Genomic DNA, 22700 nt, shown 5'->3' on the forward strand with positions numbered 1-22700 from the left:
AAAGACAAATTTCAGTTTAAGTACTTTATTTACAAACGACAGTCTTGCTTATAGAATAACCTTGGCGGAAATTAACGAATCATGTTCTTGCGGCTCCAAATCGGTGACGATGATCTTCGGCAATCCATCGGCTGGCTCAGTCTCTTTCTTTGCTTCTTCAGTCTTCTTCAACAGGTCATGATAAAGGGGAATGTTGTAAGAACTCGATATGTTCAGGACAAGTAAAAATCTTTCGAAATCCTCAAACAATTTAAATATTTTGTTACCATCGAAAACCTGCGGCAGTTCGTTGGTACAGTGGTCAAAAACAACCGCAAAGTACTCTTTCTCAGTTAGTGATTTCTCGAGGATAATAGGAAAAGGATCGTTTTTAGGGGGCGCCACATAGACAACCCGTTGCGCTGCATGCAACGTGTCTATACAAAACTTCTGAGGAAACTTCCAGGAGGATTTAGACAAATCTATGACGTCCACACTCAAGCTCTTGTTCAGTTTTTCCAACAGAGTCGCAAACATGGCAACGACTTCGTTGTGTTTTTTTGAGGACGATTTGTAAACAACCAATAAATCCTCAGTTTTCAAGTTGTTTTCCGGGTATCTCTTCGTGAGGATGTGGAAGACAAACAAAATAAATGGAAGAATGAAACTCGCACCCACGATACCAATCACCACGTGGGTTCTTTTCCGACCTAAAACCCATCAGTAGTTTTGGCGACCTCACTTCTTCCCTTACCTATATAAACTCGGGGGGTGATCGTTGTAAAACACACCCGATCCGGGCAGGTATCACTCATCCCTGTTACGACAAAGTAGTAATTCCCGACGTCGTTATAAGTAAAAAGTTCGTACTGGATTTCGTCAGTTCTAGAAAAAATCCGCAAATCTTGTAAATTGGTGTTACCGCTTTTTTCTTTGTAGGCCTCGACTTTGTAAGAAGATACGTTAAGATTTGGCAATTTTTGTGCTCTTACGACTAACAGGGACGTGTCAGTTTGGTCAACATAGAGAAAAAGAGGCTCTTGGGTCCAGTCAGGAAGTGAAAAAAGTAACTTTCTTGAACTGATTTCTGGAAGTTTTTCAATTTTGTACTCAAGAAGGAACGTGGCGTTTATCATCTCAGGTAAGAGGGTGAAACAGTAGTTCAAACCCTCTGTTTTTGTCAGTTTACTACATAATTTATTTGACTCATTGTGGGGCGTTGACACCCTTAAAAAACTCGCTAAAATCATATCATTAAAACGGTTTTATGACACTCATAGATAAGTACTCGTCCAAGTGGATGCTGAAGGGGTTAGAACGAGGGAGCTCCCAACCAGTTCCAATTTAACGCGCCCCAAAGCCGTCGCCTTTTCACTGTCTTCAAAGTACAAATCTGCACATTCATCACCACTCAAAACAGTCTAAAATGAGTAGAGTGAAGTTCCAGTCAACGCAACGACAAAACTCACCTGAGAATCGCGACATGTCTCCAGAAAAGACAAAGTAGGTTGCCATAAAATGACAAGAAATGACAACGAAGAGAGATTAAGGCGCATATTTATATTATTTGGAAGCAACTATCATCATCAGTCTTCAGCGGCATTCACATTTATTCAGGAAATTGACACGATTTGGTTCCGATGTAAACAAAAAATTGAACAGATGTTGACAGCCGTGACGTAAATGTCAAAATGCAGCTATGCCAACCCCTAGCGAAAAAGTCCCCAGATTTACATATTTGGCGGATTTTAAATTTATTTTCGGGAATCGGGGACAAACAGGACACAATTTCATTTATTTCTTTTTAAAATATTGAAAATGGTAACTTGTTTTTACTTTTCGCACTCTTCGAGTCTCAGTTCAAAAAAATTACGCAAGTGGTTTCAATGTGATCACTGCGACTAAATCGAAAAAACACCAGTGAAAATATATTTTATTTGTCTTGTCATTCTAAAGAACACATAGAAGCAGGAATAAATAAGAGCTTAATGCCGCTACAGCCACACTGCGAATATTTCCAGAGCTGCAAAGATCGGTCGTACAAGTTTCACACTTCTTCAGTTTTCCAAAGTGAGCTTCCTGTAACTTTAAAATAAGACAAACATCTTTTGGGCTACAACTTCTTGTAATAGTCTTGATTCCAGTAGCAGCATCTGAAATTTCGTATTAAAAACTGAAAACGCACAAAAAAAACTGTACTTTTTGTTGTGTAAACCGCACAGACACCGTCTTTACAATCTTCAATTTTCACTTTATCTTTAGATGGATGGACACAAAGAGAGTGTGGATCTTTGATGGATTCACAACTGTAACACTTCAAGGAAAATCCTGAAAGAATTTTTAAGAAATAGTAAGAAGAGGTGTGGTTTTACCTGTTTGTGCCAACGTTAGAATCAGCAGCAAAAGAACGAGTTTTGAAGGCATTTTGTTTTTGTCTACCTTCAAGTTACAAAACTTTCGCGATTTATAGTACACAGTTGTTTGTATATCGTCATGAAGAATAAATGTTTGTTACTAAATCAGAATTTTCCACTAAAACGATGTCTACTTCTATAACGAATTTATTGTTAATCAAACAATTATGTGAGAAGTTTAGTAAAAATGAAGAATATTAAAGCTAAGATTGGTGCAACCTTGACGGTGTTACTCTCGTTGCAGTAGTTCTGGTCGTCACACGTTTGACAATCCAATAATTTGCTGTAATAATTGTTGTATTTCTGTGCCAAAACAGCGCAAATGTCTCTATGTTGACAACTCCGGTGAATCATCAATGAGTCTCCATCTAGAAATTCGACGTACAATGTTTGGTTGTTGATTAGAATCGCTTACATTCGATGATGTATTTTGCACAAACGGCATCCGCATACATGCAAGTATAGTAAGGCAACGTGCCCCCGTAATACGAGAGATTTTCACACCTGAAGTTGCTTCCAAGGGAGGCCGTGCAGGAGTAGCATGACAAAGTCCCCCACGCCCCTAAAACATCAAAATCACGGGGCGCCTTATTTTCTCCCCTTTTACTTACCCGCGTCAAAATTATTGAACGCCACAACAGCCAAAAGCGCGCAAACCACTCGAAGGGCCATCACCATCACCAAAACATTCTCAGCCTCTGCTACAGTAACGGAGTTAATTTGCACTAGAGCTTATCGATGTTAGGAAATTTTTATATGTTAAACACACAAGAAAATTGACGCAATTTTCTCAAGAACGGAAAACCACCTTGAAACTGTTTTAGTTCGGCGACGAGACTGTCACTGTTTACCAACAGGTTTCCCGGGACTGTTATTTTATGATTTGTTAAATTAACACACCAATGAAAAGTGAACAAACTTTATTACAAAAATACAGGTCACCGCACCGCCCACAAAACCGCCCCCAGGAGTAAAACCGCCCCTGCTGATATCACCGGACTTTCGTTGCAAAGATCTTCACTGCAAGTGGCGCAAATGTGTTGTCCTGGCATTACCGCTCCTGTTTGTCGAAGATCATTAAAGATGTCTTCACATGTAGCGCCGTAGCGCAAAGCTTGACAACCTCTACTAGTGCTGAGTTGGTTCAAAGATCCGGGAATTAGTGCTAGAAGTAGATGTACAGAGTGTTGTTTTTTATTTAGGAGGATTTACTTTGGTAATGGTAGGCCGCACAGACTGAGGGCTCGTTGCAGGAGACTGCTTGAAGGTATCTTTCGTCGCCGTAAAGACAGGCGTCGTATTCGTATTGGTTCTCGGTGTTCTCGGAGGTGCACACGTAGCAGCGGATGCACAACCCTTTAGAAATTCAGAAGGATAATTAGGGGGTTGCTTTTGTTTGTGTTGGTAGACCTGGTGGCGAACAGGACTACCAACCCATTTCAAATACCAAGGCCTCGAAGTTAATGTCACACTGTAAAAACTTCAGTTTGAAATTCTTTAGAAAATTTTAATTAATGAAGTAAATATTTTATTATCTCTTGAGAATTTTTGATAATCTGGATAAGGAGTGGCAAAGATTTATTTTTTTATTTTTATAAAATTCTAAATATTTATGTTACTTTACAATGTATCGAGTTTCTGAAAAATTTAGGAAAGCACCTCTAATAAATTCAGGGTGCGGTCCTGCTCGTAAACTTTTATCCAACACTAATATTTTAATGATCCGCAGAGGAATTCCGCGCCCGAAATTTACAGTTCTTTTAATTGACAGGTATCAAACTAGTCAAGTCATTGTTACCTAACTCTGAAATATTGACAATAGCCAGCAAAGAATTCTTATAAATGGGTTCCTTAAACCACGTTACGAAATTTATTGTTTTATCGCTCGTAAATTAGCATTTCAATGTTAACTAAATAATTACCCAACAACAAGGTTTGGCAATTAATATTCAGAGAAACACGTTCGAACTAAAAAAAATGATCACGGAAATAATTAAAATGATATCGACAGCTCCCACGTTGACAATGAAATTCGGGGGACTTACCGGAATCCAGACATCCTGACAGGATCAAAATCACTAGAAAACGCATCATGGTCATTTCACTTTCACTCACTTTGTGGAAAAGCACGAAAGGGCATAGAGCGTGTGGCGAGAAGACTCGTCTGGAGCTAATTAACAGAATCCATAAAAAACAATAACAAAATGTGCGTACATACCCCACTAACCTTAAACTGATTACAGCAACCTGTGACAACCAAACATTTATTTATTCGGTATTTATTTGTTTATAAACACCGAGCAAATATTTGAAAACTGATCATAAAATATTAATTTGTTTCTTTCTCGGTTTTTAAACGATCTGAAAGTTTTCGCAGAACGCAACTTGAGTCCCTGTCTAATTTCTGGGACGCATAAAGTAAACTCATGCAACTTAATAAACAGTTTTATGTACAAAGAAGAAATATATTACATGTTGTAAAGTATTAGTCATAAGTTCATAACTTTCGATTTTTTTAAGGAAACTTCCTTAGAGTTTTGATGAGGAATTGCACAGATCGGAAGTGCATGAGTAACAGGTGATTTCCCGCACTCGTGCGGGATAGACCAGAGATCGGATGTCGGCCAAGAGATTCGAACAGTCTTCGCTGATATCTGTCGATTGGCAGCCGCGGATTGTTATGCTTGATTTGATGAGACCGTGGATGGAAACTAAAATCAATGAATACCTATAAAAATTTACGTCTTTGGTGTTTAAATTTAACAATATTCTAAGACCAGAAGTGACACATGTCCTAAAAATGAATTATATGAAGAGCTATAATGAATCATGAAACTTGCGAAATATTTTTAAGGCCATAAAATCGCATGAACGCTTTTACGTCCATTTTATTGGTTTCTCAAAGTGTTAATGTGCAGATTTATCATCAATTCATTACATTTTATAACAACAGTTGGTCAATACTGTAGGTGTTAATATAGGAAATTATTATTGTAGGTTGTCACAGAATGTACATTTCGTGTCTGCACAAAAAGGTCAAATACGTATATGTGCCCCTAAACTTTCCTTGGCGGAAGCACATTTTTGTTTGTTTTATATTGATTGAATTTCCTTCATAAATTTCGAAAAACTCGTAATGGTGCATAGGAAATTGTAAATAATTATAATTAATTTATAATAAGTACCTAGTTCATGGGCAAAGTTACTTTTGAATCAAGTCAAAATCCGCCTCTCACTAGCTTAGATTTTTTGTTGCCCAGGAAAGTGAGGCACTTTTAGCTCAATTTGATTTTTTTCAATGTAAATAAAAACAAAAAACCATTTTTTCTGACAATTTGGATCTCAGATGAAATAATTTAAACTTTGATTTAACATTCATTTGGTTTTTGTTTTATTTAATTTGAATATTGTGTCTAAAGATAGGACAGGTCTTCGAGACGTATGTCTTAGCATGGTATTTCCAATCGACGCGACGCGGATTGTCAATTTGTATTTTCTAGGTACCGAGCAATTGACAACGATTTTGTGTTGATCTGAAGACTTTTATCCTTACGGGTTAAAAAAAAACACCAAAGGGGTTTATGGATTTAGTCTATTTTGACGAAAATAAAAATCTCTTTAAAACCGACTTTTTCCATTAATTTCGACCTCAGGAGCAAAAGTTTGGTGATGATTTTCCGATATGATTCTCAGTTATTTTTTTATCGATTTTTTTTTTAAATGTTTTTCTTGACTTAAATTTTTTCCGTGTAGAAAAAAACAATAAACTTCTTTATCTATCAATTTGGACCTCAAGACCAAGAATCTGAACTGAGATTTTTTGATTCAACGCTTCGTTAATTTTTTATCGATTTTTAAATTGTTTGACTTGACTTGAACTTTTTGGTGTAAATAAAAATAGTAAACTTTTCTGTTTATCAATTTGGACCTCAGGAAAAAGAATCTGAACTCTGATTTAACATTCACGAATTGGTTATTGTTTTATGTAATATTAAATATTTAATTTTTATTTTTGTGTCTAAAGATACGACAAGTCTTCGACGCATGTCTTAGCTTGACACTGTAAAAAATCCCACTTATTGAGAAATAGAAATATTTCAATTTAAACTTTCTCGGAAAATCATAAAGCTAGCAAGAAGCGGAAAAGAGGAATGATGCCCAATTATAAAAATGTGTAAAAGTGAAAGCCTGAGAGCTCCAGAAGTGTCTAAGATCTAAGAAGCTAAGAGTACATGAGAATAAAATCAAAAACACGTAAAAATCCAAAAGATCAATCGTTTTCTGTTCTTCTTGCATGCGAGACTCTATTTCTTGATTTACGTTAATTGTGAGTTGTTAGATGGTGTGTAACTTCTCAAAATGTGACTACACTTAACTCAAAGTTGAAAGTTATCAATTATCAATTTATTGCATAGAACTATTGATCCTTGGCTCATTGAGGAGAAAGTCGTTCGAAAGAGATTTATATGATTTCAAAAACAGAAAAGCCTGAACTTCTTGCACTCTGACACAAGCGAATTTCTGGATCAAGCTGACCTTAAGTCGCGGAACAACTTTCCTAAGACCGTGATCTTTTATCGATAAAAGAAATAGAAATCAAGTTATATACAGAGCACTGTGAGAGAATCTAGAACTTTTTAGACTAAACTAAAACCTCGTAGTTCAATGTCAAAACAAGACTGCTCTGGTATTCACTCCTCATCCTGTCACCTCTTCATTTTGTCATTGATCATCATTTAGCTCGTCGCGCGAATCTGGTTTCCGACCTTGTCAATTCTAATAACAAACCTATAAAGAACACTTACTTTCATATTGGTAAGTGGAGCAAACATGGTCATAGGGACATTCCTGTTTTTCCACGTTGGAATAGCCATAGACACACGCCTTATCCGCTTTATCAGCATTCCTTGAAGACCCGCTGCATCTGTAGCACTGCAACGGACTTCCTGAAGCACAGATCAAGGTCACGAAGACACGTGTGGTTGGGACTCACCCAAATGAGATAATAAAATCGTTGAGAACAAGACACCAAACAGAAGCATCGCCCACAGGCACCAACTCGCGACTTCCAAGAGGTGAAAATTTTCTCACAACCATTTGCCGAATTCACTATCAAATGAATGGTATTTTAACACAACCTGGAAACCTTTATGGCCTTGTGCAATAACATTTACATATTATTGAAAAAGCAGCTCTATTTACACTATTACTCCACATCTAAACAAGCGATGTCTTCGGTGATGATAAGGTCAGTTATTTAGGTGCAAGAGATGAAAGTCAATATTCACGCAATCACTGACGCAAGAGGTAAAGAAGTGGAAGTCTTCTTCATCTTCATTATAGCGAAAAAAGTGAAAAACTGCTGAGTAGAAACGGTCGTAAAGGTGCTCGTTGCGGGAAAGTAAACTCGATGACCCTCCATTTCTCTTTTTGTAGCGAAAGGAGCTGGATCAGATTCCTAACAAATAAACAATCACCTCAATACTAATGATCTGGAATTTTTCAACGCGTCCTTTTAATCACCATCCATTAACTTAATTACTTTGTTTCTAAATTCTCCATTAAAGACTTCACTGTTGTTCAAAGATGACCTATTTTTACTCTTTGTTCTTCCTCCTCCTCCTAATCTGCTATAGTAAGTCTCACTTCTGAATCTTCTCCTATTAATGATTCTTGCAGGTTGTAATGGGCAACGAAGCGGGTATGCCGCATTTCCTGACGATTTAAGATACCCCATTATACCCTCTGGGCCTTCTTGGCCATTTAACAGAGAAGGATATCTTCCGACCACTGCAACAACGCTGCGAGCTTCAGGAAGCCAAAGAACGACACAACCGAGTGTTCAAGTTAATCCTCAGAGACTTGATTTTAACTCGAAGCCTTGGGAAACGCAGCAAACTGGTTCGTTTGATTTTGGTAAAGAGAATGCAAAAAAGTGAAGTTGTTTCGAACGTTTTAAAAAAATTGTAAAATAATTTATTACTTGTGAATATAATAACTATACTGTCGTACGAGATTGCGTTTACGTTTAAAGAATTTCAGAGACTTTAATAACTCTTTTGCTACTGTTGAACCAATGGACGAAAAGGTTCGATCGAGTTGGTTGTTCGAGTGCGTTTTTTGTTATAAAAACTGCTCTGATAATGGCAACGCGAACCAATCACTGATCTCTTTTTTTTTTGGTTTTCATCACGTTCTCCATTTTACTTTAAAGAAGAGGTGGATCTTTAAATGAAAATTCTTAAAATGTGTTTCTTTGGTCTAGAAGATTGTAAATGAGCACTATTACTTAACAAAAGTTGTAAGCTTAGAAAAATTTGTCATTACAATCAAAATTTTGACAATTTCTCTCTTTAGCTCTACAATGTTGTAACTCTACACTGTTTTACTGTATTTTTACATCGATTTATTACATTTTTTCTCTACTTTTATGTCTTTTTTGGAATTTTTGTATTTATCATAATGTATTCTAATTTAAACTGTTTTAATACCTTAAATTTCTAATCATTACGTATATTTTTTATCTCATTTTTTGATTGAACTTTCATCTTTTCTTTTGTAAAATTCTTTAATTTGGGCAATTTTAATACTATACCAATGAAATTTGGTCAATTTATTACTTTTAATCCTTTTATAAACTCAACAAAAGTTCATTTTAGAGGCACAAATTAAATTTTTAAAAATATCAATTTCTGAGGGTTTGGAAATCTTTTTATTCTTAATTCTCTTATTTGGGCAGTATTAACCAAATCTCAATAAAATTTAACGAAACTGTTACCTACTCTTGACACATTTATTGACTCAACGAAAGTACAATATTTTAAAACCAAAAATTTAACTTTTACAAATGTTTATTTTTGGGGTTAGCTAGAAATTTTATTTTTTTGTAAAATTGTCTATCTTGGATAATTTTAACGCTATACCAATAAAATTTGAAAGTGCTACCACTTCCGTTTATACATAGACTCGAGAAAATAGAACATTTTACAACTAGTAATTGAATTTTTATAAATTTTTATTAACGCTAAAACCATTGAGATTTAATGGCATTACTATCTTGAACACGTTTATTAACAAAATTTTAGACTGAAAATTATTTTTTTTATGAATATTTAGTTTGAAATCTACGCAAATCTTTTCAACTTTTGTATTTATCACAATGTCTTTTATTTTAATTGTTTTAATTTCTTATAATTCGAATTATACGTGTCTTTTTTGGATTTCCAGAACTTCACCGTCCGCATTTTTACACATATTTAGATTCCTTAGATTTTGTTGATTTATGTGTTCTTTTCATTCTTCAAATTCTTCACATTATTAAGACATTCAAAATTTTAATAAATTAATGACCATATAATTTCTACGAACACGAGTACAATTAACTGCAGATTTTCCGCTTCTCCTTTCTCTCAATAAATACTGATATTTGTAGCCTTGACCCATAAATAATTTTATTATGAACATACTCTAGTATTTGTAAATTACAAAATCCGCGTTACTTAACCATAACTACAAAGTCAAAGTCGAGAAACCTGTTTCTGCTCTTCTTAACGATAAAACAACACTATGAACTTTACTAGTGCTATTTTTTTATTACACGAAGGAACGAAAAAGACAAAAATTTTAGTAGATTTAAGATTTTTGTAATCCACTACTTGCTTGAAATTTTCTCCTAGTAATTCGTCGCGTCACAACCGGTACATCCACATATTACTACTTTTTGGTATTTAAAAGTTAATTAGCAACGATAAATCACAATACAATCGATCTACCTGTCGATAAAACCAATTCACAGCATGAACCTTGTTCAAATCACAATAACTTGTTACATTTTAATTACTACCTACTGAAAAAATCGTATTATTAACAACCCATAAATCGATTTTTAATTTATAATAAGAGTCATGACATGTCTTTGATTTGGGTTTTTTCTAACCACGTCAAACTGTATCATTTCCTTAAAACAGTTAAGTAGTTAAAGGTTCATTACTGAGTTGTCAAATAATTATGTGGTATTATCACTACCTATTAATACCAAACCCAACAACAACAGCTCTCATTTTAACACAAACAAAGAACAAAAATGTCAGTTATCATTGTGTTGCTATTAGTGGTCGCTGGTAAGTCGTATAAAAAAAAATATGTTTTCTATGAGAAGTTTTAAGCTTCTGCTGCGCGATCTCCATACGCACCATATCCGGATGATTTAGTGGTGCAGGTCATACCATCAGGACCTCTATGGCCTGCCAATCTTGAAGGATATAAGCCTCAGACGACACAACCGCCGATTGCTATTGTCTTGGCAGATCGAATTGACCAGCGGCCAGCGCAACAAGTTTCCACTTCAAGACCAGATTTCAATGAGGATCCTTGGGCAGGTCTTGGGAATTTGGATTATAACTGGCTCGGCAGCGTGCAAGAGCTACCATTTCCGTAATAATACAAAATACTGTAGATGTATGTAGAAAATAAAAAATAAAATGTACTGATAACAATAATAAAAATTAATTGTGTATAATTGGTTGCATAACTTGACATAGTAATAATTTCTTCTTTACTGTTAATTATCTTTATTTGGCATGCAACTCCAAACAAATTATCAACACAAACAATAATAAAAAATGAGGACTCGGCAGAATTCCGCACGGTCGCTTCTTGTTATCTTCACCGTGGGTTGAAGCCAAACAGGTTCAAACCATCCATTCCCGTTAATCGTGTTCGTTTTGGATTTTCCGTGTAGTGTTGACAGTAATTTCTTAAGACAAAGATGTACTTTTGCACGGTCTTCTTACTAGCGGCAGTGAACGCGCAACGCGAAATTAATCTAGGTAAGAAACCATTTTAAGTGTAGTCAATAAGCTAGTTTGATAGGGTACAAACCGACACGACCATTTTACCACCCTCAGCCGGCAGGAAGCCACTTGGGGGTGATAGTGGCTCCTGGAAAACCATGGCCGGATGATGAGGCAGGGTATCAGAATTTTAGTCAAACTAGTGAGATAGTAAATCGGGTCCAAGAGATCGAAAGCTCTAGTTCTGGGCCTGGGGGGTTTACTTGGTCCGAAGAAAAAGAAGTGACGAGTGTTAAGCCTGGTCAAATCACCGATGAACTAAACTTAGTAGTCACTTCAGCTACTTTGGTTAACAGGATAAAAGACACTACAATTGCGACTTCCAAAATTGAAGACCAGACGCCTATCAACCTAGGTTTGTTAAGGTACCGAACAGTACAATGGTAATTTGGAATTTCCAGCGTACAAACCTACAAGACCCTTCTATCACCCAAATCCTGGAAACACTTTAGGTCAGATAATACCGCCTGGGCAAAGTTGGCCTGAGAGTCCTGAAGGTTACCAGACAGGCGAACTGGCGAACAGAATAAAAGATTCTACTGCAACCACGACAAGTAGTCTAGGTTGGCTAAAATTAGACAGGGACTAGGTTTTGTAAACTTTGTTTTTTCAGAATTGAAACCGCAGCCTGGCAGCACTTCGGTTCAGAATTCTAGTCAGGTTGATAATTTGCCCCCGACTTCCCAGCCTAGTCAAACTTCTACAATCATCAGTTTAGGTTTGTGAGTACAACAACAAGAGTCTAGGTTGTGCTAAGTTGTTTTTAGAATACAAACCTAACAGACCTTTTCACCACTCAAAACCTGGAAACACTTTGAGTCAGATTATCCCACCTGGGAAACCCTGGCCTGATAGTCCTGAGGGATATCAGAATTTTAGCCAAGTTGGAAATATTCCTAATATAAAAGATAGAATCAAGGAGACGACTTTGAAGCCTGGACCAACGTCTTCGCAAAAAACTCCCATGAGCCTAGGTAACAAGTTTATGACCTAAATCTGTACATCGCATATTTTTGCTTAGAATATCAACCGAACAGACCCCCTTTTCATCCAAATCCGAGTAATAATGTGGGGCAAATCATACCACCTGGAGAACCCTGGCCTGATAGTCCTGAAGGGTACCAAAATTTTAGCCAGGTTGGAAATGTTCCTAACGTGGAAAATAGAATCAAAGAGACGACTTTAAAGCCTGGACCAACGTCTTCGCGGAAAACACCTATTAGCCTAGGTAATAGTTATTTGACCTAAATCTTCTGTACATCGTATTTTTGGTTAGAATATCAACCGAACCGACCCCCTTTTCACCCAAATCCCGGTAATAATTTAGGACAAATTATACCGCCTGGGGAACCTTGGCCTGATAGTCCTGAAGGGTACCAGAATTTTAGCCAGGTTGGCAATGTTCCTAACGTGGTAGATAGAATTAAGGAGACGGTTTTGGAACCTAAACCTACATCTTCGCAGAAAACTCCCGTTAGCCTAGGTAATAGGCTTATTACCTAAACCATTCGTATAACGCATATTTTTACCTAGAATATCAACCGAACAGGCCTTCTTTTCACCCAAATCCTGGTAATAATGTGGGGCAAATCGTACCATCTGGAGAACCCTGGCCAGATAGTCCTGAAGGGTACCAGAATTTTAGCCAGATTGCAAATTTACCAAACCTGGAGACCAGGATTGAGACCACGTCACAGTCTAGTATAATAAAATCGGAAGAAAAAACTCCAATCAGCTTAGGTAAAGTGTGAATCATAAGTTTAGGTTGCATAACCTCCTTTCTAGAATATAAACCTAGCCGACCTTCTTTTCATCCAAACCCTGGGAACGTGGTAGCGCAGATTATCCCATCAGAAGTTAACCAAAATTTTAATCAAACGTCGTCATCTCCAGACCTAGGCAATAGAATTCAAGAATCTTCGACCACAGGTTTGTGTCTAGGTTTGATTGACCTGTGCTCAATGAAGTTTGTTTGATAGAGTCAGAGCCTGGGAGTACTCCTGATCTCATCAGTCTCTTACAAGGACTTGTGGATAAGCAGAAACCTGTGACTTCTGAAGCTGAACCGATAGGCTTTGTTTGGGAAACGGAAACAACTTCTCGTAATTATTATGGACTATTGAATTAGTACCTACAATTATCGGTTTATGGTTTCAGAGAAAATAGATCCGAATCAAGAGACCTCGACGGTGGAGGAGACTCTGTTTACTTCGCCGCTTTTGGAGGACAACAACGAAGAAAATTTATCGGATTTTCCGGGGAAAGAAGATGACTGACGCGCTTTGTCGATTAGCCACCCTCTTCCCTTCAGCTTTGTTTTAGATAATATGTACTGTCTTTAGCTCTATTTGAATAAAAGTGTGAAGGTTCCATTCAGGAACCGCTTCGAATTCCTCGTGCCAGCAATATCCGTAACACAATTTCCAAGCAAATTATCATAAAATAAGAAGCGGTGAACGAGTAGGTGTGTGTAAAAAGTGAGTGGGGTTATATCGTGCCTCTCCACTGAACTTACCAACTAATGTCACACAGTCGTGATCGAGCGCAACACCGTTTAAAAGTGTTCAGTGAGTCGAAATCACAATAAACCAGTGTCTAGACCCGAACGAAAGGTAAATGTCCCCTCGCGGTCTCCCGAAAAAACCCAAAAAGCCCTTTTCAGATGGCGCTTTCTGAGTGGACGTGACGCTGGTACTTACCATGTCCCTTTTGAATTTTTCGTCGCCCTTCGTGGCGACGCCTAACCCTCCCGCGTCTAATTTCTACCCTCCGCCGGTGCCTTACTCCTATCCGACGCCACAGAAACCCTTTTTAAGGGAGGATTTCGGAGGGTTACATCCGGGACAATTACCCGCAACACAGTTCCACCAACAGCAGCAACCTGCTTATACCAAAGTTACGGATGATGGTACGAAGACGAAAGTGCATGCTGTTATCGACTATGATTATGATGAAGAAGAGGAGGCGCAAGGATTGCCTCCGGTTACCCCGATTCAGGGGCCGATTTTTATTAAAAATGGTTCTGTTCCTGTCGTGCCGCTCTATTCACATCCGGTTCTGAACAATGGGACCTTCGTCCAGATTCCGGTAAGTTGCAGAAATTATAAATAAGGGAAGAACTCGAGTAGTGAACGCATTTTCTTTTTATTTTCATAGGACCGTTGTATTTTTATTATTCTTTAGTATTTTTAGAGAAAAACGCAAAATTCTTACAATTTTTTAAACGACCAAATTGCAAAATTGTAAAACAAAAGAATCACATTTTAAAAAAATTTTAATTTATGTCACTAAAATTTTGAATTTTACTAATTTTAGTGCCACAGCTATGAAATTTGGAGCACTTACTATTGTTAAGTCGTGTTTTAACTCCATCAAATTGCAAAATTGTAGAGCAAAAAACTCAAATTTTAGAAATTTTTATTTTGAGACAAAGCAAAAATGTCTAAAATCATTCCTAAAATTCCTAATTTTGGTAATTGTAATGCTACAGCTATAAAATTTGGATCAGTTACTATTTTTAAGTCGTGTTTTAACTATACCAAATTGCAAAATTGTAGAGCAAAGGATACACATTTTAGAAATTTTTATTTTTAAACGGAGAAAAAATTTCCAAAATTATTTATTCAAATTCGTGATTTTCTTAATTTGAGTGCTACAACTATGAAATTTAGAGCAGTTACTAATTTTAAGTCGTGTTTTAACTCTACTAAATTGCAAAAATGTAGAGCAATAAAGACACATTCTAGAAATTTTTATTTTTATGGTCGAAGCAAAAATTTAAAATTTAAAATTTAATTTTTGGTGCTACAGCTACTTCAGATTTTTAAATAAGATTAAGTTCCGAAAAAAAATCAAAGGAATAAGATATCTCTTAAAAATCTAAAAATCAATAATCCCTCAAGTAAACGAAAATATAGAAATAAAATAAAAAGTTTTAAGAACTGAATGAATCAAAGGTGTTATTTCAAAATTAAAGTTTTAGTAACTTTGTACAACTTTGTATTTCTGCCATTTTTATATTAAACATTACAAATTGTAGAGATTTAATATCAAATTTTTGCCATTTTTAATGTTAGAGCAATAAACTTGTATAGCATCACTTCAATTAGCTTTCTTATTAAATCTGTTAGATCTAAACATGATAGAGCAATGAAGACAAATTTCAAAAATCAAATTTGATCATATTTTTGTTTCTAAAAGCAAAAGATGATTTTTTTTCAGTACTCTGAAATAATAAGTATACGAATTATTGAACCACACTTACTGGAAATGTGACAAAGAAATGACGTCAATGTGTTCGCTTGAGTAGAACCCTAAAACTGTCAATCGAGAAGCATTTTTTGCTCCTAATATCAGAAATATTCCGCTTTCAAAGCTAAATTCGAAGGTTACAAGCGTACTGAAGAATTTGCTCTAATCTCAAATTTTGTCAATTCAGAAAACCGCAATTAAATTATCTAATTAACTCATTAATTTTGCATAATTATAACCAACCATTCATTTAGTCGGTCTACCACAGTTTGTTCACGCAAGTCCTCTTCCTCTACTCCAGAAAGATACGAATCTCTCAATTACCACCGCATAATTTATGCCGGGCCGTAATTACACGTTAGCTCCCGTATCTTTCACACTTAACCAACACCAAAGTTTTTGCAATTTGATGAGACGTTGTCTGACTCAGCCTTGGCAGTTTTCCGTTGAAAATCGGAAGATAATTGACGATGTGAGCTCAGCTAATCCAACTTTCTAATTTCTTATGAAATTGGTATAGATACGAGTGCTTTGACGTGGAATAAAACAAAAAAAAAAAGAAAGGTCAAGACCTCTGTTCTAACACAGACATGACAGACATGAAATACAAATTTCGGTAATATTTTATAACGCGACGTGAATAAAATATTTCAGTTGGAGGAGATTTATACATTTGCATTTTGATGGAGGAACCTGCTGTGCTCGTGGCTCCAAAATAATAAAAAAGTGTTATTTAATACGCGTTGTATAATTTCAGGCATTTGATTAAAAGCCCGCGCGAGATTTAAATTTGGCGCCTTCGCCGAATTTCTTTGCGTGATTTATGCAACGGCGTCACATTTGAGAGCATTCTGGTTTTCACTCAGCAAGAGCTCCGAATCCTTTCACTTATGTATGTATGCGACCTTCGTATTGGTATTTGATTGTTTCCTTTGTCTTTTTTCCTGTCATTTGAATGTGTAACAGTCGTATCGCAACTCTGACTTTTCCAAGAAAGAAAAACGGTTCATAACGCGCCAAGGAGATGACCCATTGGGTAATAGCTCCGCAGACAATTACGCAACGGAAATAAACTTTCACAGTCCTTGTACACACATTAGTCTCATCTCTGCACATGATACTCCAAAAAACTTCGAATTTTCCACCGGAAACGCTCTAACCTTTCTAGGATTGAAAGGTAGTTTATGCACGATTAGTTTTTCTCAAGCGGTCCGATTAATTATTTCATCGTTGTTGACCTCGTTCTATATGGATCTAATCCACTTATTGCGAATGTTGAAGTCGAAGAATGCGAGGGCGGAGAATGCAGAATTTTCAAAAATGCGGCACAGGACGATGACCTTACTTTGAGTTTCAAACAGAGATGAGCGCCCTTTGAGAAAAGTTTTTCTACCTTGATGATGACTAAAAATCATAATATTAGACCAGAGGTGATCTCGTCTCTTAAATCAATAATTGGTTGAACCATGACATCACGGACAACAGCTATCAGACTTATTCCATTTCGATTCCTTCCTGATTCACTATTTGGTCATCATTATTTTAAGTGACGAGAATATTTTACCACCGGTGGAAATTCAATTAAATTGACCTTTTTAGTCTAGTCAACAATAAACTTGACTTATTACTAATTGTAGGAAACCAACTGCAGGATAAATAAATTATTGTTCCCATGCAATTGGCGCCAGTATGCATAATTTATCATTTGCATTATCAGCAGGCACTTTTAACTTTCATCGCAAAGGAGAAAAATGCGAATAACTCTGACCATTTTATTTTCACAAGAATTGTAACAAAATTTTTGAGATTTTCGCCGCAGGTTGGAATCCATTAAGTTAAAAATTCTATTACCACAAGAAGGCCAAGTTTTACGAGCTTGGAAGATTGCTAATTCCACATGAAGATTAATTCCGTGGTTGAAATTCAATATCTTCAGCTACTTAATATCACATTGTAATGTTGCAACTGATTTGTCAACTTTGTATTATACGAAAAAAGACATCATTCAAATTTCGTCACCGTGATTTGGGACAAATATCTTGTTGCTAATATTTCACTGCTTTCCATATTAATAAAGATCGGTGCGAATGTGCGAAACTTTCATTTCGTTTTTTGATAAGGATGAGTGTTGGGGTCATCAGAGTAAAAAGTAAACAAACCGAAGTGTAGTGTGGAGTTTTTGGGCCAAAAGTCAACGTCCGTGGTTGTTGAAAATCGCCAACAATGAAAATCGCTTCACGCAAGGAAGATCCTGTGACCTTCACATAAGCGTCCGCACATCGAATTAATTTTTGCATTCGTACCTAAATGGTGATTCTCAACAGTTGATGTGAAAATGTGTTCGGGTCGTCGCGTAGTTTTCGTCATTCGATGGTGATTTTCCGAGATGCCAAACCCAAAACGTTGCACTTCCTTCCACTCCACATTGGTAGGTACAATTATGCAAGTTGCGCCATCGCGAGGCGGTTCCGACGCCCCCGTCCAAAAAGCCTTGGAACGGTTTCATTCGCATCAATGGACACTCTTGGTCGTAGTAACCACACCAATTGTTACCATTTTCACTGTTACCATTGTTTTTTTTTGTGAAATTTCGTGTGACATGCGCAGTGCTAACCTTGGTTGACTAAGGTCTGCCTTGGTTTGCTGGCCTCGTGGTCTAACTAACAAACCAAGCAAGGCCATCAGTTTCGTTTTGTTTACATTCAAATTTGGCGCCTACTGTGGAGATCTTATCAGGGGTGCGGCGCACGTTCTAGATAACATCGACGCCGTTTGCGTCTTTTTTCTTATGGGAAAAATTTGCACGCACCGGAAGGCAAAACTTGGGGCGTGTCAAGGTTCCAGAACATTGACTTTCATCGGACAAACCTTCGCCAATATGAAGGTGTCAACTGTGGCGACGATTTTGAACTGGATTAGCGCAAAAATTATTCATTTATGCGTGTTGTGCTTGTTTTCATTGATGGTAATGACAAGAAAGGGCCGGCGGCATGAGAATGGGATTTCGTGTGGCCACCATCTTAGGAAATTGGACCGTTGTTGATAAAAATGATGAAAACAAACAAAAACTTTTTGCGAAATGTGTGTGGGAGCTTGCAAGTGGCTAACAAAAAACACAAATAAAAATCGTCAGTGTGGAAATGTCCATTCATGGGAGTTTTACTGTCCCCTGGGTTTAGATCTTAACTATTACTCATCAGATACCAAATAACCTTGTTTGCTGTATGAGTTACTTTAAGCGTGACTTGACTGTGCTAAAAACTGCAAACGTCAATAAGTTTTCTAAGTACAGTCGTTGTCCGAAGAAAATCACATCCGTTTAGTTTTTGCAAAATTAGATATATTTAGTACTTGACTCCTTCAGAACTCTTGCTGGCTCCAGAAAATATGAAGAGGTGTTAACTTCTGCGGGTTTTTTCTTAACTTCTGGCTCGAAGCTGAAAGGATTTTTTGTGTTTCTAAAAGGGAGATTCAACGTGCGTTTGCCAAGCTGAAGTCTTTCTGTAATTTTCCGATCGCAAGTATTTCAAGAAGAGATAATTAGCTTTAGATACTCGATCAGGGAATAGGAGATTTTTACCATTTTCCAAAACTTTGATGCTCTCGAGTTTCCTAATAATACGTTTCCTAACTCAGTCAAAGCCGTTGCTGACAAAATCGTAATGTCTAGGCACATATTAAGTTTTAAAATGACTTTAATGCTAACGCAGGCTAGAAGAACACATTTTAGAAAATTTCTAGATGATGAAGAGTTCTTAGTTAGCTTATGGACCAGAATTGTTTCGATTTTTCTGGGAAACACAATGAATAACTATTAAGCACAAATACTCACCAATCTGTTGAAAAATTAGGACAAATTGGAAAAGTGAATGCAATGAAAATTAATTTTTTGCATCTTTACTTAAACTGGTGGCAGAAAAAAACAAATTAGTGTGGAAAAATTTGCAGGTTCGTCATTTTTGGAGTAAAATGGACGATGTTGTCAAAGACTTAATAAATAATAATAATAAAAGCACAAAATTTCAGAATTTTAAATTAAGCCTGACAGATTTTTAGAAATTTTAATAGATAGGGCTACTGTGATGTTTCCAATCTCAAAAAACATTGTAGTTTCGCTATGTATATAAAATTTTTGTAATAAAAGTACGCAATTTCAGAGTTATACAAGAGATATGACAAATTTTGGAAATTTTAATTTACAGGGCGATTGTGAAATTTATAATCTGTCATTATTTCAAAAAATGTCAAAAAAAATTGTGGTTCCCGCATTTTGAGGACTATTAAAATAAAATTTACGTAGATTAAGAAGCAGAACTGTCTTTATAAGTGCATTAAATTTCAACATTGCTAATCAAAAGAAATCAATTTTATAAATTTTTAATTTTTAGAGCGAAGACTAAATTTTCAGAAAAGACGATTTTGTTCGAAAAATTTTGTAGTTCCGTCATTTTGAGGACAGAACTGTCTTAATAAGTGCAAAATTGCAAAGTGCAAAGATAACCTTAATCTGTATTAAGGCATATTGCATACAAAAATTGAAGTGCTAATTTAAGAATTAGATGAAAAAAAAAAAACAAAAATCGTTCGTATTTCAAAATTTTTATTACATAGTTATTCTCAAATATTAGGGGTAAAACTAATTCTCTAGGAGACTTCAAAAGTTCGTTGGAGCTTATTTAATTACTTTTTTATGATGTATTATAGAATTTCATGATTTTGCAAAAAAAGTGAACCCAATGTACCTACTAAAAAATAAACTTATTTTTCAAACATGTCTGAATTTTGATCCGTTGGAGTAAAACAGGCTTCGGATTTAGAATAAGGATGCAATTCTACTTTAATTTAATTTCTTTTCTATTTACACGAGCTGTTAGCAATCCCGCGAACTTGCATCCGCCGCCGCCGCAGGAATCTCAACATTTCCATCGTCCATGACATTATAATGAAATTCGGTGTGTACATAATACGCGAGCGAAATTCTTACAAGTGTCCAGATAATATGTCAACATCTCTGTTAATCCACCTACTCACTTTCCAGGAACAAGATTATCCACACGTGTATCATAAAAAAATTCGCACTAATTGTGCTACCGAAAGGTGGGCACGTGAAATTTTCGAAATACCAAAATGTCACCTGTCAACAACGCCCTTGAAATTCCTTCCTTCTCGAAAGGGCGCGACTGAAAAATTGCCAATATGTTTGATTGTTACAGCTCTTCGCGGAGCGACCGGAAAACACGCGACACTGCCGACCTTGCTCTTTAAATAACAATGTTTAGTCACCGAATTGTTATAGTTCTTTAAATAAAATTACACGGAAAAGTGCATTTTTTTCGATGCGATCCTTGGAAAATGAATTTCATAAACGGATTTACGTCCTCATTGGTTCGATGAAAAGAACGCGAATCATCCGGAGCGGATTCACACCGGATCGATGATTTCCGGTGGATAAAAGCGAGATTTTCGAAGGAATTTTACGTGTTTTTTTTTTATTTCAGATATTATGGACGGCACTCTCCGTAGCCTTAGGTTTAGAATTGCGTGGCGAATACATACGAGGCGTCCCTTGCATAAAACGTCACCAGCAATTATTCTGCCCAACGGCAGGAAATTCCTATCCATTGTAAGTAAAATCACCTGAAACAATCACTTTTTTTCAATCTCTAAAACAATGACAAATTTCAATTTCCAGAGATCGTATAGAATTATTCATAGACGAGAACAAGGCACTGATGAAGAGGATGTACGGGGAGTTCGACATGGGATCCCCCGAGTATGGACCTGCGGGTCGAAAAAAGAAAAGATCGACAAAACCGGGTGTGCCGGATCTGCACTTCGATCCCGGACCGGATCCAGGCGGGAAAACCGGAGGCGAATCCTTCTTCAACCACATCAGAAATCCGAGACAAAACTTTAGGAACAATCAAAGCTCGGAGAGTGGAAGGATTGACGCGTGCGAAAGCAAAGTCGAAATTGTTACGCCCTATTGGGCTTCCAACTCGGCCGGAAAAATCCGGGCGATAGTCAACACGCAACATTTCGAGCAGGCCATACATCAGGAGGTGTGCGCGTAAGTTATTTAAATTATATTAATTTAATTAGGAATTTCCAATTTACTTTAATTAACCATAACAAAGAGAATGCGTAACTATGCAAATTTATGAAAACACTGCTAAAGAATGCGAAATTAAGAAAAATGTTTTTAATTTTCATTAAAATTAGTAGTAAAAGCGGCGGTTACATCTATCAATTACTAAAGGTCTTCCACATAATAAAACGTGATATTTGAAATAAAAAATTTTGGATCTTTTGAAAAGTAATAAAATGAAACAAGTTATTGTGCATTTTTATTTTTTTAGAAAAGTGCGCACGAACCGCTGCTCCGGCGACTGCGGCTGCGAGCAAAAGTACAAATGGCACCGCCTCTTGGCCTATGACCCTGATAACGACTGCAAAGGCATCTTCATGGATTGGTTCCTATTTCCCTCATGTTGCGTCTGTCGATGTAACCCAACATAAAAGAAAAAATCAATCAAACTCGGCTCCACCTGTTTCTGTGGCTTCAGCGACAACATGCGCAGAAACTTAGAATACTCAATGTGCCAAATTGATATTGCGACCTTAATAACATTTTATTAATAAATAAAAAGCAACAAAAAACAAAGAAGATGTGCAATGTAAAAAGCGCGACTGAGACGTAAAATCGAATATTGACGCGTTACCAGTCAGTCCTGTTTTTGTTTTTTTTTACGATTTATTATAGTTACCATTGTAGGTGTAATTTTGTACGATCTATAATTTTTATTTATGTACATGTAAAAATTGATTAATTATTTGAATGAATATAGTAGATGGCTGCCATTTTCTATAGCATTATTATTAATAAATTATTTGTAAAATACACGATCACTGTCAGTTGACTGGTTTTTTAATGTAACCTTCCTGCTGGGTTCCGCCCATTGCCCACATTAGAACCACTTATCGAAACTGTAAACAGTGAAAAAAGAACAATTCATTATCAAATAAACAATTGCGACACCTAAACAGGTTACGCAATTTTTTGTATCAGATTTTTATCATTTAATGATCACATTGAAGCCACTGATACATTGTGAAGGTTCTTATAATAATAAATTTAAAGTTTCCAAATAAATATATCCTTCGAATCTTTGAAAACTTTAAATGATGCTGAAGACTCGAAATA

General features: G+C 36.3%; 8 protein-coding genes across 9 annotated transcripts; 3 read left to right on the plus strand and 5 right to left on the minus strand.

The window, feature by feature from the left end:
- Positions 1-9: 9 nt before the first annotated feature.
- LOC148171596 (uncharacterized) lies at positions 10-1670 on the minus strand. The gene is made up of 4 exons (XM_088042033.1): positions 1449-1670; positions 1268-1400; positions 734-1219; positions 10-689 (listed from the first exon to the last, which is right to left on the minus strand). Exons 1-4 carry the CDS (start codon positions 1533-1535, stop codon positions 49-51), a joined length of 1347 nt encoding a protein of 448 aa, XP_087898159.1. The 5' UTR covers positions 1536-1670; the 3' UTR covers positions 10-48.
- LOC148171597 (uncharacterized) lies at positions 1589-2403 on the minus strand. The gene is made up of 6 exons (XM_088042336.1): positions 2352-2403; positions 2179-2307; positions 1978-2132; positions 1876-1929; positions 1816-1825; positions 1589-1779 (listed from the first exon to the last, which is right to left on the minus strand). The coding sequence occupies exons 1-6, from the start codon at positions 2401-2403 to the stop codon at positions 1589-1591; spliced, it is 591 nt and encodes a 196-aa protein (XP_087898462.1).
- Positions 2404-2558: 155 nt separating this feature from the next.
- LOC148171598 (uncharacterized) lies at positions 2559-3831 on the minus strand. The gene is made up of 7 exons (XM_088042337.1): positions 3828-3831; positions 3606-3749; positions 3348-3558; positions 3163-3311; positions 3005-3118; positions 2809-2955; positions 2559-2761 (listed from the first exon to the last, which is right to left on the minus strand). The coding sequence occupies exons 1-7, from the start codon at positions 3829-3831 to the stop codon at positions 2559-2561; spliced, it is 972 nt and encodes a 323-aa protein (XP_087898463.1).
- A 993-nt stretch (positions 3832-4824) lies between these two features.
- Positions 4825-7802, minus strand: LOC148171599 (uncharacterized). Its single transcript, XM_088042096.1, has 3 exons — positions 7387-7802; positions 7199-7339; positions 4825-5104 (listed from the first exon to the last, which is right to left on the minus strand). Exons 1-3 carry the CDS (start codon positions 7433-7435, stop codon positions 4923-4925), a joined length of 372 nt encoding a protein of 123 aa, XP_087898222.1. The 5' UTR covers positions 7436-7802; the 3' UTR covers positions 4825-4922.
- Positions 7803-10425: 2623 nt separating this feature from the next.
- On the plus strand, positions 10426-11018 carry LOC148171600 (uncharacterized). Its single transcript, XM_088042339.1, has 3 exons — positions 10426-10513; positions 10559-10826; positions 10934-11018. Exons 1-3 carry the CDS (start codon positions 10477-10479, stop codon positions 11016-11018), a joined length of 390 nt encoding a protein of 129 aa, XP_087898465.1. The 5' UTR covers positions 10426-10476.
- On the plus strand, positions 10973-13625 carry LOC148171601 (uncharacterized). The gene is made up of 11 exons (XM_088042109.1): positions 10973-11221; positions 11265-11600; positions 11647-11808; positions 11859-11963; positions 12013-12219; positions 12267-12473; positions 12522-12728; positions 12779-12985; positions 13031-13174; positions 13225-13347; positions 13403-13625. The coding sequence occupies exons 1-11, from the start codon at positions 11161-11163 to the stop codon at positions 13519-13521; spliced, it is 1878 nt and encodes a 625-aa protein (XP_087898235.1). The 5' UTR covers positions 10973-11160; the 3' UTR covers positions 13522-13625.
- A 121-nt stretch (positions 13626-13746) lies between these two features.
- spz3 (Spaetzle domain-containing protein 3) lies at positions 13747-22411 on the plus strand. Of its 2 annotated transcripts, XM_088042047.1 has the most exons (5): positions 13747-13857; positions 13908-14332; positions 20995-21119; positions 21189-21566; positions 21856-22411. In XM_088042047.1, exons 2-5 carry the CDS (start codon positions 13946-13948, stop codon positions 22013-22015), a joined length of 1050 nt encoding a protein of 349 aa, XP_087898173.1. In that variant the 5' UTR covers positions 13747-13857; positions 13908-13945; the 3' UTR covers positions 22016-22411. The 2 variants fall into 2 exon arrangements, with proteins under 2 accessions (XP_087898173.1, XP_087898172.1); XM_088042046.1 differs by having other exon boundaries at positions 13747-14332.
- LOC148171603 (uncharacterized) lies at positions 17315-18259 on the minus strand. The gene is made up of 4 exons (XM_088041190.1): positions 18216-18259; positions 18035-18152; positions 17800-17986; positions 17315-17747 (listed from the first exon to the last, which is right to left on the minus strand). Exons 1-4 carry the CDS (start codon positions 18257-18259, stop codon positions 17542-17544), a joined length of 555 nt encoding a protein of 184 aa, XP_087897316.1. The 3' UTR covers positions 17315-17541.
- Positions 22412-22700: the final 289 nt, after the last annotated feature.

This window comes from Gnatocerus cornutus, chromosome 7, assembly GCF_029298725.1.
Source record: "Gnatocerus cornutus isolate USDA-ARS CGAHR chromosome 7, icGnaCorn1.1, whole genome shotgun sequence".
In the NCBI taxonomy this organism is placed as follows: Eukaryota; Metazoa; Arthropoda; class Insecta; order Coleoptera; family Tenebrionidae; genus Gnatocerus; species Gnatocerus cornutus.

Excerpts from the sequence above, each read along its gene's own strand:
- LOC148171596 (XM_088042033.1), bottom strand. The coding sequence starts at position 1,535 with ATGCGCCTTAATCTCTCTTCGTTGTCATTTCTTGTCATTTTATGGCAA. Across the intron at positions 1,401-1,448 it reads AGACATGTCGCGATTCTCAG|ACTGTTTTGAGTGGTGATGA; the intron begins GTGAGTTTTGTC and ends TACTCATTTTAG. Across the intron at positions 1,220-1,267 it reads TTCAGCATCCACTTGGACGA|CGAGTTTTTTAAGGGTGTCA; the intron begins GTACTTATCTAT and ends ATATGATTTTAG.
- LOC148171601 (XM_088042109.1), top strand. The coding sequence starts at position 11,161 with ATGTACTTTTGCACGGTCTTCTTACTAGCGGCAGTGAACGCGCAACGC. Across the intron at positions 12,474-12,521 it reads GAAAACACCTATTAGCCTAG|AATATCAACCGAACCGACCC; the intron begins GTAATAGTTATT and ends ATTTTTGGTTAG. Across the intron at positions 13,175-13,224 it reads TCAAGAATCTTCGACCACAG|AGTCAGAGCCTGGGAGTACT; the intron begins GTTTGTGTCTAG and ends TTTGTTTGATAG.
- LOC148171598 (XM_088042337.1), bottom strand. Across the intron at positions 3,312-3,347 it reads TTACTCCTGGGGGCGGTTTT|TTTGTTCACTTTTCATTGGT; the intron begins GTGGGCGGTGCG and ends TTTGTAATAAAG. Across the intron at positions 3,119-3,162 it reads AAAATTGCGTCAATTTTCTT|TGCAAATTAACTCCGTTACT; the intron begins GTGTGTTTAACA and ends GATAAGCTCTAG.
- LOC148171600 (XM_088042339.1), top strand. The coding sequence starts at position 10,477 with ATGTCAGTTATCATTGTGTTGCTATTAGTGGTCGCTG. Across the intron at positions 10,514-10,558 it reads GTTGCTATTAGTGGTCGCTG|CTTCTGCTGCGCGATCTCCA; the intron begins GTAAGTCGTATA and ends AGAAGTTTTAAG. Across the intron at positions 10,827-10,933 it reads GTGCAAGAGCTACCATTTCC|TAATAATTTCTTCTTTACTG; the intron begins GTAATAATACAA and ends AACTTGACATAG.
- LOC148171597 (XM_088042336.1), bottom strand. The coding sequence starts at position 2,403 with ATGCCTTCAAAACTCGTTCTTTTGCTGCTGATTCTAACGTTGGCACAA. Across the intron at positions 2,308-2,351 it reads TCTAACGTTGGCACAAACAG|GATTTTCCTTGAAGTGTTAC; the intron begins GTAAAACCACAC and ends AAATTCTTTCAG. Across the intron at positions 2,133-2,178 it reads TGCGGTTTACACAACAAAAA|ATGCTGCTACTGGAATCAAG; the intron begins GTACAGTTTTTT and ends ACGAAATTTCAG.
- LOC148171599 (XM_088042096.1), bottom strand. The coding sequence starts at position 7,435 with ATGCTTCTGTTTGGTGTCTTGTTCTCAACGATTTTATTATCTCATTTG. Across the intron at positions 7,340-7,386 it reads GATTTTATTATCTCATTTGG|GAAGTCCGTTGCAGTGCTAC; the intron begins GTGAGTCCCAAC and ends TCTGTGCTTCAG. Across the intron at positions 5,105-7,198 it reads CTCCACTTACCAATATGAAA|TTTCCATCCACGGTCTCATC; the intron begins GTAAGTGTTCTT and ends CATTGATTTTAG.
- LOC148171603 (XM_088041190.1), bottom strand. The coding sequence starts at position 18,259 with ATGTTATCTAGAACGTGCGCCGCACCCCTGATAAGATCTCCACA. Across the intron at positions 18,153-18,215 it reads CCCCTGATAAGATCTCCACA|ACCACGAGGCCAGCAAACCA; the intron begins GTAGGCGCCAAA and ends TTTGTTAGTTAG. Across the intron at positions 17,987-18,034 it reads AAATGGTAACAATTGGTGTG|GCTTTTTGGACGGGGGCGTC; the intron begins GTTACTACGACC and ends AACCGTTCCAAG.
- spz3 (XM_088042046.1), top strand. The coding sequence starts at position 13,946 with ATGTCCCTTTTGAATTTTTCGTCGCCCTTCGTGGCGACGCCTAACCCT. Across the intron at positions 14,333-20,994 it reads GGACCTTCGTCCAGATTCCG|ATATTATGGACGGCACTCTC; the intron begins GTAAGTTGCAGA and ends TTTTTATTTCAG. Across the intron at positions 21,120-21,188 it reads GCAGGAAATTCCTATCCATT|AGATCGTATAGAATTATTCA; the intron begins GTAAGTAAAATC and ends TTCAATTTCCAG.